This window comes from Euleptes europaea, chromosome 10 (assembly GCF_029931775.1).
Source record: "Euleptes europaea isolate rEulEur1 chromosome 10, rEulEur1.hap1, whole genome shotgun sequence".
Lineage (NCBI taxonomy): Eukaryota > Metazoa > Chordata > Lepidosauria > Squamata > Sphaerodactylidae > Euleptes > Euleptes europaea.
Window position 1 is genome coordinate 72,859,405 of NC_079321.1, and position 16,875 is coordinate 72,876,279.

The 16,875-nt window shown below is 41.1% G+C and overlaps 1 protein-coding gene across 1 annotated transcript in view; it reads left to right on the forward strand.

The window, feature by feature from the left end:
* Positions 1-12,499, forward strand: part of CLVS2 (clavesin 2) — a 69,969-nt gene extending 57,470 nt beyond the window's left edge. Inside the window, exons 3-5 of the mRNA XM_056856688.1 lie at positions 5,583-5,693; positions 8,457-8,677; positions 11,807-12,499. Of these exons, the coding sequence (XP_056712666.1) occupies positions 5,583-5,693; positions 8,457-8,677; positions 11,807-11,894 (420 nt within the window). The 3' untranslated portion in view covers positions 11,895-12,499. The remainder of the gene's footprint in view (positions 1-5,582; positions 5,694-8,456; positions 8,678-11,806) is intronic.
* The last annotated feature ends 4,376 nt before the right edge of the window (positions 12,500-16,875 follow it).

The window sequence follows — 16,875 nt, forward strand, 5'->3', positions numbered from 1 at the left end:
TCCTGCTTGACGGCAGGAACTACTGATCCACAGCTACCCCCGAATACCGAGACTTTACAGATGTTTTTGATGTCAAGGAGTGCAACGTACTACCCCCCCCCCACGAAACAGACTGTGCCATTGAGGTGGTGGTGGGAGAACAACTAACAAAGAGTAAAATTTATCCAATGAATCCCAAGGAAAAGACTGTACTCAAAGACTTTATTGACAAAAATCTGGCACGGGGCTTTATCTGCCCCTCCACTGCCCCCCATTGCACCCCTGCTTTCTTTGTGCGCAAAAAGACAGGTGACTTGCGGCTATGTATAGACTTTTGCAAACTCAACGCAGTTACCCAAACCAATGCCTACCCCATCCCCCTCATCCAGGACCTATTGAGCCAACTGAAAGAAGGGCGCATTTTCACCAAACTGGACCTGGTGGAAGTGTATTATCGCATCCGTATTCGGGAAGGGGATGAGCCATTAACTGCCTTTTCTAGTTGCTTCAGAATGTTTGAATACCTTGTGATGCCCTTCGGATTAAAAGGAGCTCCGGGAGTGTTCATGCAAATGATCAATGAGATCCTCCATGACTTGTTGTTTAAGGGGGTGGTGGTTTACTTAGATGACATTCTCATCTACTCCAAAACCATGGATGAGCACGTTACTTTGGTCAAAGAGGTTCTGCAATGCCTCAGAGAAAACCACCTCTACGCTAAGGTTTTCAAGTGTGAGTTCCATAGAGAGGAGCTAATGTTTGTGGGCTACAGGATTTCGCACCATGGATTAACCATGGATCCTGACAAGGTACAGGCGGTGGTAAACTGGGAACCACCAACCACTCGCAAACAGGTGCAAAGATTTCTTGGTTTCGCTAACTTTTACCGGGGTTTCCTCAGCAATTTTGCACAAGTGATGCTCCCCATTACTGATCTCCTGAAAACCAAGGGGAAGGGGGTTGCTGCTACCCAACCTTCCGCTAAAATAGACTGGACCCCGGAATGTCATGTAGCCTTTGAGACTTTGAAACGTTTGTTCACAACCGAGCCGGTGCTGAAGCATCCGAATTATGACCGCCCATTCATTGTCCAAGTGAATGCTTCCAAGGTTGCTATGGGAGGGGCCCTATTGCAAGAGGGGGAAGGCGGCCGATTGCATCCCTGTGCTTATTTTTCAAAGAAATTCTCCCAATCTCAACTCAATTGGCCTATTTGGGAAAAGGAGGCAGCAGTGGTGAAACATGCATTAACGGTCTGGAGACATTTCCTTGAAGGCGCTGAAACTCCCTTCCAGGTTTGGACAGACCACAAGAACCTTGAGTCCTTAACCGGGTCTCACAAACTCACAGCAAAACAAGTTAGATGGGCGGACTTCTTTTCTCGATTCCGTTTTGTGATCAAACACATCTCGGGCAGGCAGAACCTGTTAGCTGACTCTCTTTCCCGACTCGCTCAATACCCAGTTAAGGTGGAACGCCCCACCAAATCCCTATTTACTCCAGAGCAAAGGGGTATCCTGCCCACCTTGGCAGTTCAAATGCACGCCTAAGCGCGGCAGACCCAGACAGCGATTAACTCCCCTTCGTCCACTGGGGGGGAACCCCTCCCGCTTCTCCGCCAACACTTGGAGATGCTAGCAGCCGCCCTTCAGCCCAGCCCCCAGCAAAAAGCGAACCCGTCGTCCCGGAGGGACTGCCCAATTCCTTCCACGATGCTCTAATCCGCCATTGCCAGGCGGAAATGGATACCAACATTCTACCTTCAGGTCTCGAAAGATGGGGAGAAGTGTGGGTTAAAAACACTAAATTGTCGGGCCTCAAGCTTTAAGGGTGGAAGTTTTAGGACTCGCTCATGGAGTGAAAGCTGCTGGTCATTTTGGTTTTGTTAAAATGTTACATTTGCTCCGTCGTCAGTTCTGGTGGGCGGGTATGCTTTCAGACCTGGATTCCTTCATCCGCAGCTGTCCAATATGCACCACCATGAAACGTCCTACCGGCAAGCCGACCGGTCTACTAAAACCTTTAGAAGTGCCTCAGGGACCATGGGAAGTCATTGCCATGGATTTTATGACTGATTTGCTGTTGAGTCGGGGAAAAACAGTATTATGGGTGGTTACTGATCTTTTTTCCAAACAGGTACATCTAATCCCTTGTGCTGGCATGCCCTCTGCTCAAAGACTGGCTCATTTGTTTGTGACACATATTTTCAAATATAATTTGTTCTCGCGCAAGATAATTTCCGATCGCGGGTCGGTGTTCGTAGCCAAATTCTGGAAAGCATTCCTCAAATTGGTTGGAGTGGAACAAGGGCTATCAAGTGCATTCCACCCCCAAACGGATGGACAAACCGAGAGAGTTAATGCTGTACTAGAATGTTACCTCCGTTGTTATGTGAATTACCACCACAATGATTGGGTTGACCTATTACCTTTTGCAGAATATGTGTATAATAATTCTGTTCATCAGTCTACAGGTTTCAGCCCCTTTTGCATAGTCCATGGCAAGGAATTTGGACCTGTCGGTCAGGTGGATGTCTCGGGGGAGGAGGGGGACGCTGAGATATTGGACTGGATTCAGACCATACAGTCTACATGGCCTTGGTTGACTAAAAACTTAGAACGGGCCAAAAGAAAATACAAAGCCCAGGCTGACAAGCATCGGGCTCCTGGTTGGACCTTCAGGGTGGGTGATCTGGTATATCTTTCTACCAAGAATCTGCGATCCCTGCGACCTTCTAGAAAATTGAGTGAGAAATACATTGGGCCTTTTCCTATTGCTCGGATCATTAAAGAAGTAACAGTGGAATTGCAGCGTCCTAAAACGTTGAAGAGAATCCATCTAGTGTTTCATGTTAGTTTGCTGAAACAGTACGTGCCGGTGCCTCAGTGGCATCCAACAGATCCCCTAGAGGTTCCTGAAATGGTGTGTGGGGGAGGAACACTGTGAGGTGTCCAGAATTCTTGATTCCCGTATACATAGGGGGGCTAGAGTACCTGGTCCGTTGGAAGCATTTTAGCCCCTCCCACGACGAATGGGTTAAGCAGCGTCATTTCTCCGCCCCTCGCCTACTGCGTCAGTTTCATGCCTCGTACCTGGATAAGCCCGCACCGTCAGATGAGAGAGGGGGGCCCTAGGGGGTGGAGAATACGAGCTCCAGGCCTGGAAGTGCAGCTGGCCTCCAAGGTTGTGTAGCTCAGAAGGATGTTATGTCTGCTCACTCTCTGTTTGCGTGATAACTAATCTACCATGAGAACCAGGCTTGGCCTGGGATCCAACTGTGCCTTTGGTTTTCTGTATATGTTCCAACCTGCTCTTTCCCCCCCCCCCCATTAGAGTCCTCGTACCTTTCCCTGTAAGTTTCTGCTACTCACCTCCTGCTTCCTGAATAAACCAGCTTCTTAGACTACTCTGTCTGGATGTTTGGTGATTGGGATTTAACAGGTGAACTCGGACCTTACACATAGTGACACAACTATTAAACCATTAAAACACATATATATCCCAGTGGCAGGCAACTAGGACTACTAGTGGGAGATGTCCCACCACAGCAGGAGGCCTGGCAGCCTTAAGCCTGCACTCTGTTGGCCATCTCAGTATAGGAACTGCAAGTCAGAGACAAAAAGGCTCAGTGAACCAAACTACCATGTAATGGAACAACAGAAACGGTCAGCTGAAATTTGTTTCAACTGCTGAATATCATGTCCAAGCGTATCATATTTTTAGTAATTCCAAATGCTATGTTCAGTGTTCCCTAATTACGCTTTGCTACTGTATACTTGGTCATGGATATTCAGCAATTTCTTTGATGAATCTAATAACTGGATTTCCTCCTTTTCCTTGGCTTATAACCTCCCTAAGGAAGGAGGTTTGTTGTGCTGAAATTTACCATACAAAATTCCAGCACCTTTTTCTCTGCTCATAACTGTGTTGTAATTTTTCTCCCATGAAACTGCCTGCACATTTGTATTCTCTGTTGTGGTTCCCGCCTTGTGGAACAGCCTGCCTGAAGAGGTCAGGAAGGCTCCCACACTTTTCATTCCACAGAATGTGCAAAACAGAAATATTCAGGGGGCATTTCTATAAAGGGATTACAACTGTAGTATAATGGCACAGCTCAGGAGGACACTTTTTAAAGGGAATAGTAGTCTATTACAGTTTTTATTGTATGTATCACCTTACTTTTACTGTTGTCTTCTACCTTTGTAATCTACTTTCTGCATTGTGGTATGTCATTACATTGTTATGTATCTGCATTCTACTTTCTGCATTGTTTTTTTGCATCATTGTCCAGTTTTGTAATCCTAGTCCTATTGCATTGCTTATTGGATAACATATGCTGTCTGGTTTAATTGTTTCTGTGTTTTGTAATTCATCATGAGTCGCAGTGAGAAAGGTGGTCTATAGATGAAGTAATTAAGTAAATAAATAAAATACAGTGCTGAGAGGGTGTGACATAATTAAGCTAAATGTGGCCAACAGCATAGGAAGGTAGCATCCTCACAGGTTGTGAAAATATGAAGAGTTGTGTACTCAGAGAAGGATGTGTCCCCGTCATACAATTCAAGCCTGTATGGTGAGGAGGAGTCATAATTTGAGGGGAGGGGAGTAGCAAACTTTGTCCTTTAACTAGAAACATTCACGATACCGTTTGCACAATCTCTCTGTACAAACTGTACAGGCACAGGCAGGAACCCTGCTTTTTCAAGAAGACCCTCCTCTCCCCTTCCCCCCCACTGAATTTATTTTGTATGGTGCAGTAGAGTCAATTACTGCTTGCAAAATTGGTTTGTACAATTGAATTTCCATTCTTTCGTGTTTCTTTAGTAATGGTATATGGAGAAACAACCAAAAACAGTTCAGAAAGGATCTCAGCAGAGAAGCTGACTTCTGTGCATGGAGGTTGGACAGCATTCATAATAAATACTGGGTACATATTAATCTGCAAAGTGAACAGGCCTTTTTTCTTTCTTGGGTTTTTTTAACAGTTTGAAAAATGGGGGAGAGATAATACGTAATATAAAAGGAAAGGAATTGTACAAATTGCTGTGAAATTTAAAGAGGAAGGAAAGCGAATTGAAGCCTAAGGAAGGGACATATATATTGTGAGGGGAAATTGCAGTCTACAATGGAAATAAATGGAGCAGTGTGGAACACAAAAATGCCATCTCTTTATTCAAATTCTCGAGCCATTTTCAGGAAATTGGGTGCCTCAGATATTGCTGTCCTAGAAGGCAGACTGAAATTCTGTGCCTTGCACATTGCCTTAAAGATGTGTGCTATGGTTTTTGCCTTCTTAGCTTAAAATAACAAATGGATGCATTTTAGCATTAAGAATGTTGCTGATACACAAAATGTCTTCTGATGTGATGGAAGCGATACAAAGTTGGACTTGAATTGAGGAGACTGGGATTCAAGTAGTTTCTTGGCCACAACTGCACGTTGCAACCTCTCAACCAAATCTATATTCAAGGTTGTTGATAGGATGAAGTAGAGAATTCCAGGTGCACAACCCTGCGTTCTTTGGGTGGCGTGCAGTTTGCAAATATGATGAATGAAAGAAGCCAGTCTAATGTATTGCTTCTGTTTTTTATATCCTTTCCTAGGACAGTTTTCCAGCTCGCTTCGGAGGAATTCATTTTGTTAATCAGCCATGGTACATCCATGCCCTCTACACAGTTATACGGCCTTTTCTAAAGGAAAAGACAAGGAAAAGGGTATTTTTTCATCTTCTTAATTTTCATGGTTTTGAAAAGGGATAAATTGATACTGTTGAAAAATACGTACAAATATTTCTAGCATCATGTAATATATAATCACCCCTCAAAGTATATTTGTCATACAAGATTCCAATCCTGTGTAAAGTTATGGCTAATACAAAATCAGCACACCTATGTTAAGACTAGACTGAATCGAAACAATACATAGGTCTACCCAAACCAATGGACTATACAATGTATAATTGGAGTAATTCAACAATGGTTGTGCTATTCAAAATGAATTAAATTACAATGCCTCAATGTCTCAACATACCACATGTATAAATCTACTACAAATTTACATTTTCCAAGACATAGTGCTATCTATTATAAATCCTGATATGGTATTACAAAAACAGAGCTGAACAAAGCATACAGAAAGTGACTTCCAAGACATAGTGCATGCAGTAAAGCAAAGTCCCAAGGAGATAGGTGATTTCAGTGTGCACCTTCCTGAAGCCCTTCACGTCAAATTCCGGAGCACCGGCCAGAGCGTAACCACTGGGAAAGCAATCCAGCAGGAATGCCTATGTGTCCGTCAATGTAGTATACTGCTTACAATACTGTTGCAAATGCTTCACTTAAGGTTCCATTAACCTTAAGTGAAGGATTTGCAACAGTATTGTAAGCAGTACACTAAAAAGCACTAAAAATGGAAGTACATACCTGGGGCAAATGTGGGGTCATTGTCATGTGTAGTGGTGCCCTCAGCATGCATTCGGCTGGGCACCAGGCAAGGAAATAGTGTTGCTAGGTCCCTCTTCGCCATCAGCAGGAGATTTTGGGGTGGAGCCTGAGGAGGGTAGGGTTTGGGGAGGGACTTCAATGCCATAGAGTCCAATGGCCAAAGCGGCCATTTTCTCCAGGTGAACTGATCTCTATTGGCTGGAAATCAGTTGTAATAGCAAGAGATCTTCTGGTATTACTTGGAGGTTGACAACCCTACAAGGAAAGGAACCAAAGAGCTGCCATAAGCCCACAAGAACCTGGGGCCCACTTCCACAGGCTTTGCAACCCACTTGTGGATGTCAACCCACAGGTTGGGAAAAACGGATTTAAATAAGAATGTAGACAAACAGGGTTCAAAGAGTAGCAGTGAAGATAGCCATGGGTCTGGAAAGGTCCTGTGAGGGGAGGCTGGAACACTATGTATGTTTAGCTGGGAGAAGAGTAGAGTGAGGATAAGACATTATAGCATTCATCAGAAACCTGAAGGGCTGCCACTCAAAAGGGGAAAACGACTTGCTTGTTGCTGTTCCAGAGGACAACTAGATCTAAAGGGCTTAATTTACAGGTGGGTAGATTTTGGTTGAACTTGGGGAAAATAGACAACAATGGAACCAATTACTCAAGGCTTTCCCTTGCTGTTCTTTGAAAGGGAAAAAAGAAATAAGTTTCGCGGTATGTGTTTAAGCCTTGGATTAGTTTGCTAGATCATAGCTATTGCTCTGTATACACCATATGATCCATATTGCTATGATTGCTATCCAGCAGCAAACTGTGAGATGCACTGCTGTAGTGATAATGACTGGAATTTGATGAAGGAAGAATATGTAATGTTTATGGTGTGCAGCACAGATCTCACTCGGCAGAATATTTTAAAACACTCTGTGGAGATAGAGTGCTTTAGAGTTTTAAAATTTAAGGGAAGCTGTGTCCTTGAAGGCATTCTATTATTTCTCTTTCTTTCTCTCTTAAAAAACAACATAGTGTTCTTCGGTCTCATTTTTTTAAATTGTTTTTTTCATCTGGAAAGTTTTTTTCATCTGGAAAGATTTCAGTACACTTACGAAACTACGATTCTTGATTCTTTTTATACACTGAAAAGCCATCTTGCAGATTTATTTGAATTTTGTCATAAGGATCTGCCAAAAAATTTTAGATGAACATATGAGGATGCCTTATACTGAACCAGACCCTTGGTCCATCAAACGCAGTATTGTCTACTCAGACTGGCAGTGGCTCTCCAGGGTCTCAGGCAGAGGTCTTTCACATCACCTACCTGCCTAGTCCCTTTAACTGGAGATGACAGGGATTGAACCTGGGACCTTCATAAAATTTATTTCAGTAAAAGAGATAGTGAAAGACTTTCAGATTTTAAAATTGTGTCAAATAAGTATTACCTCTAATACTCTAGGAACCTGAACTAGTCCCTAAAACTACAACACATTCTCACCTTTTGTTTAGCATTTTTGTGTAATGGGTATACAGAGATATTACACACACACTAGCAAGGATCCATAGAATTACTCTTGATATGTTTTTTTTTTTTAAAGCTTTCTGCTTTAAATAGCAGGCCCTTCCTTCCACTCTATGTAACCATCTCCTTTTGAAGGTCCCGTCTGTTTTAAAAGAGGAGGGAGTTGCAGTGTGAGAAACACAAACTGAGAACTCTTTTAATGTGTGTAAGCTGCTACATGGTTGTTTTTTTGTTTGGATCTATCACCTGAAGTTGGATCCTACAAAGTGCAAACCAAAGGACATATGCTTGTCTTCTCATGTTTTGGCTGTCGGAAAAGGATTTCCTGTAGGCTTCAAGCTGCTTCTTTAATAGAGTGTGTGGTACAGATTGAACACTTTTAATGGAAAAGATTTTGACACTTGTGTTGGTGTCACGTAGCTGGGGCTTCAGTTTTTTTTTGAAAAAGTTTATTATTGAACATCCTGCTAGCCTTGCTGTAGACAATGGGTTCTCAGGGGTTTTGATTCTTCTATTAACAGATATTTCTCCATGGGAATAACCTCAACAGCCTGCACCAGCTGATCCATCCTGAGATTCTGCCTTCTGAATTTGGAGGGATGCTGCCCCCCTATGACATGGGAACGTGGGCAAGAACACTACTAGATCATGAATACGATGATGACAGCGAATACAGTGTGGATTCCTACAATACTTCTGTAAAAGAAGTAGAAAAGGATCTGTCTCCCAAATCCATGAAAAGGTAAGTTATTTGAAACCCTAAAGGAGAAAGTGAACATAGAGGATTTCCTAGACTGAAGGGCAGCTGTTGATGGCTAGGCTCATAAGGAATCTCCAATGCAATTCAGCCATTCTAGTCAATAATAATGTATTTAATGAGGTGACAAGACCTATCATGTTATTGGGATAGATCCTACCCCTATCCTACCACTTCACTGAGCAACCTTTGAAGCCTCCTCCAACTTGTAGCTTTTCCATTGGAGGAAGAGACATTTTGATTGGACAAAGATTTTTTAAAGTGAGGATTCTTGGAGGATGGTTGGAATTGCTCCATTATCAAACTGGAACTCATAGATCAGGAATATAGAAAAATCTGTAGTCTGCACCTGCTTTTCTCATTTGCAGTGAAATGTCAAAGGAGGGAACATTCATATGACTCATGGAGGGAGGTGTGGATTCCAGAAGTGGGGATAACCGTGGGGGTGCTAAGCAGATTCCCCATTCAGATGTTATAGTGGAAGTTTAAAAAGTGGGATTGGAAATAGCAGTCAGCCAAACAGGATAGGCATGCCCCCATTTGTCATACTTTATTTCTTTGCTTCTACATTGACATCTTTGCAGTCCACCCTAAGTAATGTCATTTATTTATTTGTTTGCTTGTTTGTTTATTCAAAGCATTCTAACATAGCTTTCTCCAGAACCAAAATCAAGTCGGATTACAGTAGTAATTCTTAAAATGCACAATTAAAAATCCTTAAGAACTCTAATAAACAGATCTGGCAGTAATAAAAAAGCAATAGTTGTCAGTCTCAAAAGCCTTCCTGAATAATTCTGACTTAATGCAATCTGCAGACTCTCAGCAATAGCCTTCCTCACAGATTCAGGAAGGCTATTCCATAGGGATGTGAGGGCAATCTGGCTGTGACAGGTCACCCCATTAATCTCCAGGGTTGGTTCAGCCATTTGATAGAATAGGGGGAGCCCCTGGGGGGAACACCCCTCTGGCTTTAGCAGTTAACCACATACAAACCTTATAGGAGGGAATGACCATAGATTTTGGTCAGATGGTTTGATACTAGATTCATACTGGGATCACAGAATGTTGGGATCAAAGAGACCGCAAAGTCCCCATTTTTAGATATTTTAAAGAGTATACTGAATAAACATCTCTCGAGAACAAGTTCTGTGAGACTGATGATAATGGGTAATATATACTATTAAGGTTATATGCTGAATGTGAACATGCCAAATTCTTGGCATTGGTTACAACATATTAAACAGTATATGAAAACAGGCCTTTACGATACATTCTGTTTCACATGGTAATCTTCTGATACATTGCAAAGGAAAGATGATAAATGTTAATGGAGTATAGATGCCTTAGTTTTTAGGCTTGCTCTGCATTTATTGACTTAAGCTCTGCTGGAGGAAATTCTCCATGCCCAACCCAAGTAGATGCTATTGGGGTTACTTTGATGTCAGAATTCAGTTGTTACTCCATTAAATTCAGGTTGCTTAGTCTGTCTGTCTGTCAATCAATCAATCACACTGTCACCCCTTTCTCTCTCCCCAAGCTAAACAGTATAAACCTCCCATTATATTTTTAATATTTCTGTTTTGCATTTTTAAATGGCAAGTTATAGAAAGTATACAAACAACACGCTTCAGCATTCAAGTGATTTTAGCTTTTGGCTATACCCTTGACTAGCAGTCAGGTTAATCAAAAGAGCTAGCAAATCTGTTGTGTTAGCTGAAAATTGTTCTACTTTATGCCTTTGGGGAACACCATTTGGGCTGCCCATTAATGCTGTGCTTCAAAAGACCAACAATAGCTCCAGGTAGTATGTCATGCCAATATCAGAATACTATTAGCCAGATGGTGTGCTGGAAATATTCCATAGCCAGCAGCTTACAGCTCACAGCTCCAATTTATATGATTTTGGAGCCCCTTTCCTATGAGTAACACGGAGGATTTCACCTAATTGCTAGTCCTGACAAATGAAGATTCTTCTAGCAAATTTAACTAAGGATCATTTCCTAAGAATTCAGATGAAATTGTTTTACCTGATTGATTCAGGTGGGCTTAACCTAATGATTTTTATTTTTCTCCATATATTTGTCTTCTTGGGCCATAGCAGTATCCCCTGTATTTTATTTTTTATTCATTTAAAATGTTTATATCCCACCTTATGTCCTTAAGGTTCAAGGCAGCTGATAAAGCAAAAACACATTCCAAACACATTAAAATAATATGATCAACAAAATGAAAAATGCAGGATAAAAACACAGTCAGTTCTGCCAAAACAGTTAACTCTGCACCCATTCTCCAATTCTTCCTGTATTAACAGCATACACACAAATAGCCTACAATCTCATTCTGTAGAACAGCTTAAACTGCAGTGGTGTGGATAATGGCTTGCACCACAGTATCATGAGTCCTAGTGTACCTAAACTCCAATCACATCCCTGTGAATAGCCATGAAAAAACCCCTAAGTTCTCTGTTGTTTCTGTGATTTTCCATATGACCTGTTCCCTTTGGTCTCCACGATTTGTCAGTATAACTAATGTTGCTATATTATTATTGACTTTTTAATTGTGAATGAAATCACTCCAGCTGATATCATACCATATTAATGTATTTAGGGTATACACCTTGTGTCATTTCAATTTCCAATTTATTTCTGCCTCTAAAATAGATACATTAAAAGTTGAAGTGAGTTGAGAGAAAGTTATTGATCCATGGCAAAGCCAGAGGCCCTTAACTGATTACTATTTCATCCTGGGGCAGATGATTGTGTAAACAACTTATAAGGTTGATCTGTCTGGTGAGTAAAGCTTAGTTACATAGAGAACAGGTGATCTGTGAATGATCCAAGAAGGTTTGGCTCTGAGCTGACTGATTGTATAGGTAGGACTCATCTCATGACACTCTCTTGGAATAAGAACTTTGCTTCAGCCATGTGAATAATTTCTTAGAAATAAACGCTTCTACCAACTTTGGGGCATGTTTGGTTTTTTCCATCATTTTCTCCAAAATATATATTTTGACTACAGGCTACTATTAAAAAAAATAAGAAATATTTCATTTGTGTTAATGTGATCCATCTCATTCTGTTTTTTTTTCTTCTTCTTCTTTAAAATCCTTTTCAGGTCTCAGTCAGTTGTGGATCCAGGAGTGTTAAAGCGCATGGATAAAAATGAGGAAGAAAACATGCAGCCTTTGCTTTCACTTGACTAACAATGACTGAGCATGGAACATGAATTGGGGAGGAAGGTATTGCCTTTCAGCAACAAGGGAACCATTGGGAGAGAATTTACCAGCTGGAATCTTATTTTTCATGTTAATGTAGCATAATGTAATGAGGCAGCAGGTTTTGCCAGTCAGCCTGGAACATGGGTGCCCTGGGCTGGAAAACAGGGTGGAAAAAATGAAAAAGAGAAAATATCAATAATATATTCTGTAAGTGCCAACCTGTATGTAAACAGCGTCTTCTCCTCCTCCTTTCTGCATTTATAATTAATGATAGGGACATAGTACTGGAAAACTGAGAGAGTGACTATTAAAATATGCCAGTTGATTGCACTGTAAAAGGACAAGAACACTCAGACAAAAAAGATCAGACCTAAGTAAATGTCATCCTTTTTATACAAAGCCATATTATAGCTTTCATATGGACTATGTTGTTTTCTTTCTACAGTTCTCATTTAAGAAGGGAATATAGGCTCCTGTAGACATCGTTGTAACTGGTGTGTTATTTCCTGTCTATAAGATTGTATTTGGCATGATAATGCTGTGATTCATTGCTGATATTAGGACATGATTTGAATTGTAAGGGTGGAAAGAGGAACAGAAAAAGAGCTATGCTCCATTTTTTGTTATAGTGGTTTACAAGGCATCTGATTTTTTAATATTTTCACACAAAGTCAGAGTTTTAAGAACCTTTTGGGTCTTGAACATAATATTGGCCTCAGACAATCATCCTCAGTTTGGGTCCACTGTTAAGAATGCTTTAGAATTTGCTTCCTCAAGAGGAGGGTACATGGCACTGCTCAACATTTGTGATCGTTGCAGCTGGTTGAAATTTGATTCCTAAACCTTACAAAACTGAAGCCTGAATACATATCTATATATTTTTACCAGCCTCTACATATAAAGTGTCATTTGTAGATAAGTATATTTAATCAAGGATTTATAAAAAAAAGATCATGCCTATTTGGTGTGCTTAGAGTTTATTATAGATTGTATATTGAGACAATGTCATTGTTAACATAGTGAAACATTTTGTACAGCATTTTACTTTGCGCAAGACTGAACTGTTATAAGTAAGGTGTGGTACAATATCATGTCAATGCCACTTTTTGTTTTGTGATGTAATTGTGTCGATGAAACATGTGCCATATTAGAACAAAAATACATTTTGACCTCAAAGACCAAATGGTTCCTGCTGTGGACCAAAAATGGTTAGCTATAGTTTAGGGAAACCAACGGAAGTTGGTTCCAGGTAGCCGGCTCAAGGTTGACTCAGCCTTCCATCCTTCCGAGGTCGGTAAAATGAGTACCCAGCTTGCTGGGGGTACAGGGAAGATGACTGGGGAAGGCACTGGCAAACCACCCCATAAGCAAAGTCTGCCTTGTAAACGTTGGGATGTGAAGTCACTCCATGGGTCAGGAATGACCCAGTGCTTGCACAGGGGACTTTTACTTTATAGTTTAGGGAATATATTTTTACCTTTGACGTTTGTTGATAATGCATGTATATTTTAATTGTACATCAAGTCAAAAATGTTCCCCACAACAATTTAGACCTCTTTCATCAGAATTTAATGTTCCAAGAAAGAAAATCCCTAGGTCACAGTAAACCAAACCATTACTGCTAAACTCTTAAGGGCTCCAAAGAAATATATTAAAATTAATTAGTGATATTTAAAATGGCTAGAATCCAGCTTGATCTTGGATAAATTTGTGCTCCCACAGAAAAGCTTCAGAGGTCGCCAGTTCTAAGGAATGGGTTGAGTTGTTTGTTTTAATCAGCACTGTAGCATTCAGAGATCAACAACTGATGATTCTTGAAGGAGGGAATTATAGTATGTTCTGTCTATACTGTCTCAGCAAAAGTCAGACACGGACCCTATCCAGACATCATACGCATGCCTAGCATAATTACTTTCAATTGCTGTCTGCTGTTAAATTGATGCAAAGCTGTAGTATATGCTAGACCATCTTATGTGATCAGTATTTCTGTTTGCTTTGTTTACATGTTTATGCTAAAAAAACAGTTGGATTCTTCACAAGTTGCAGTAATGCTTGGTTACATTGTTAAAGCATTCTGAATTCTAGTAGAATTGAACTGGATCCAACCACATGATTGGGATCCAAAGGTACCCTTTCCTATGAGTAGAAGGGCACCTTTAGATCCAGTTCCATGGATTCAACCCTTTGTAAACAAGCGAGATATACAGAGTGGGAGAATTGACAAGACCAAAGCTGATCTGCTCTAGAGGCTGAAAAAATGGTTGCACAAAGTAATCAGTTAAAAGCATTTGGCACTATGATGCGTACCAGAGTTTGAGGGACTATTAGTATACAGTACCAAACCAGGAAGGCACAACCAATCACAACTTTCTAACTACCATCCTTGTATGATACACACATTTTCAAATACGTGTTTATTACATTCACACTTTACAAATTTAAAAACCTCAGGTGTGCACTTAAACGCAATGTATGTAAAGGCCCCAGTGAGGGTACAATTGTGCATGCAGTTAGACAGCTTACATGTGACTGAATTAAAAAAGAGGTAAGCAGCCCGGTGTAATACAGCAGTGTTTTGTTACAAATAAAATCTTAGTTCCTTTAACAATATCGACATTTAGAAGATCACATAATGCCTGACATTAGATGGGGCTCTGCTTCAGTGGACAAGAGGGGGTTTAGGCAAATATTTGTTATTTCTACACTGAAGCTCCCTAATTTTAGCTGTCTTCTATACAGCACTGTACAGCGCTTCTTGCATGGTACAAGAATGCTTTTGGAAGATTGGATCCTTATTCTATACTCTGAAATTGTAGAGTTGCCATTTTTTGGAACTTCTGCCTTCAGTTTGAGATATTGATTTTCATGTGATTATTCATTAAGTAAAATGTACTGATGACTCATTTTCAGTGGATAAGGTTAACTACACACACATTTTTCGTGAGACACCAGTTCTTAGCTATGTAGAATAATTAAATCAGCCATTTTCCCAACCAGCTTGATGGAAGAGTGGTATAACTTAAAAGATGCATATACTTACTCCAACAGACTCTGGTAGAAAAATCTTATTGCACACTTTCTTGAGAACAGAAAGGCAACAACTGTATATAGTGCATGGCTATGAAATTATAGCATGCTTTGTGGCACTTTTAAACTAGATTGTATGGCTTGCTCTCGGAGGCAGGGGGAAGAAAAGATTGTACTAGATGACATTATAAATGCTATGGTTTCAGATCCATCTCATGCACTTGTGTAAATAGGGAGCTTATGACCCCTACCTTCCTCCAAGGAGCTCAGGGCAATGTACATAATTCTCCCCTCCCCTATTTTATTCTCACAACAACCCTGTCAGGTAGGTTATATTAAGAGAGACTGGCTGGCCCACAATTACCTAGTGAACACCATGGTTAAATAAAACTTTGAAAATTGGTTTCTCCTGTCCTAGTATGACACTGTGTAATTCTTTCCCTACAATACAGAAGTCCACTGTAAGCCAGATTCTCTGTAGCTTATTCTTCATCTAGTTTCCTTGTTCACCTAGATAGTGACCCAAAAAAAAAAAAACCACACAAAAAAAAACCCCAGTTCAGATATTCCAGGGTGCCCATGGGCACCATGGCACCTGCCAATCCCATTCCTAGTGCCCACTAAGTATTTTTAGAAAGTGGGCAGGGCCAGGGGAGGCTTTTGTCCAGGAGGGCTTCTTAGTAGCCATTGGAGATCTGATTGGCAGAACAGATTTTTTAAACTTGCTTTGGGTAGCTGTTGCTACCACAACACAAGGATCTTCACTGTGTGACTGAAGGTAAGCTGAGCATGCAAGAAATTTTTAAACAATATGTTCATTCAAAAAGGGATCCTGTTAAGCAGAGCTTCTGCTTGACATGTCGAAGTGTTACTACGAGAGTTAAGCATAACTTCACATCTTGACATTTTGTGGTTGGCTCTGCCTCCCGCAGCAGCCATTTTGGGGTGGTGCCCGCCTGAGATTTTTGATATCATTTAATCCAAGTGACATTTTTCTATCACTAAGGTCTGTTTGATGATTCCATGCAGATATGTGCTGAATCTGGGCAGGATGGCCTGTTTCATAAGTTAATTTTTTTTTCCATTTGCAGCAGTATAGACTTGGGAGTATTTCCCCCTATGTAGGGAGTCAGAACTAATTTATCTAGTGTTAGCATGTTCCGTATTTAAGTTTCAGCAACGTCAGTGATTAAGTCACAGTAGACAGTTTAATATACAAGGACAAAACTGCAGCTTTATTAATTTCTTCTTAGAATGGCCAACAACCTTCTTTCCTGCATTTCATTTAAACCGACATGTAAAGGATACAATTTCTGAAATCTTTACTGCTCCTCGTGGAAGAAAAAGCAACATGTCATTTTATGGAAGCCCAGGCTCCTGGATTCACCCGGGAGCCTGTTTTGCTGACACGGGAGGGGGAAGGTAGAATGAAGCCAGGTGGGGCGGAGATAGGGTTGCCAACCTCCAGGTAGTAGCTAGAGATCTCCCGCTATTACAACTGATCTCCAGCCGATAGAAATCAGTTCACCTGGAGAAAATGGCCGCTTTGGCAATTGGACTCTTTGGCATTGAAGCCCCTCCCCAAACCCAGAGGCTCCACCCCAAAAATCTCCAGGTATTTCCCAACGCGGAGCTATCAACCCTAGGCGGAGAGGAGCGGCCCCCGCAGCTTTCCCTGCAGATGAAAGGCCCGATGATCATGGAGCCTTTGATAATAGCCAGGAAGGGCTTAGAATAGCCCTACCAGCTGGCCGGAGGGAGGACCGTTGCTTCGGGGAACTGATGGTAAGGAGTCATTGATGTAATGTGTGTTCAGAAACTCTTCTCAGTAGATAATACTGGGTCTACAAAATTCAACCTCTGCTTTTTTAGCAAGAACAAATGGATATATTCCAAAAGGATTCACGTTGAGGAAAATGACATTTTCTGAGAGCATCAG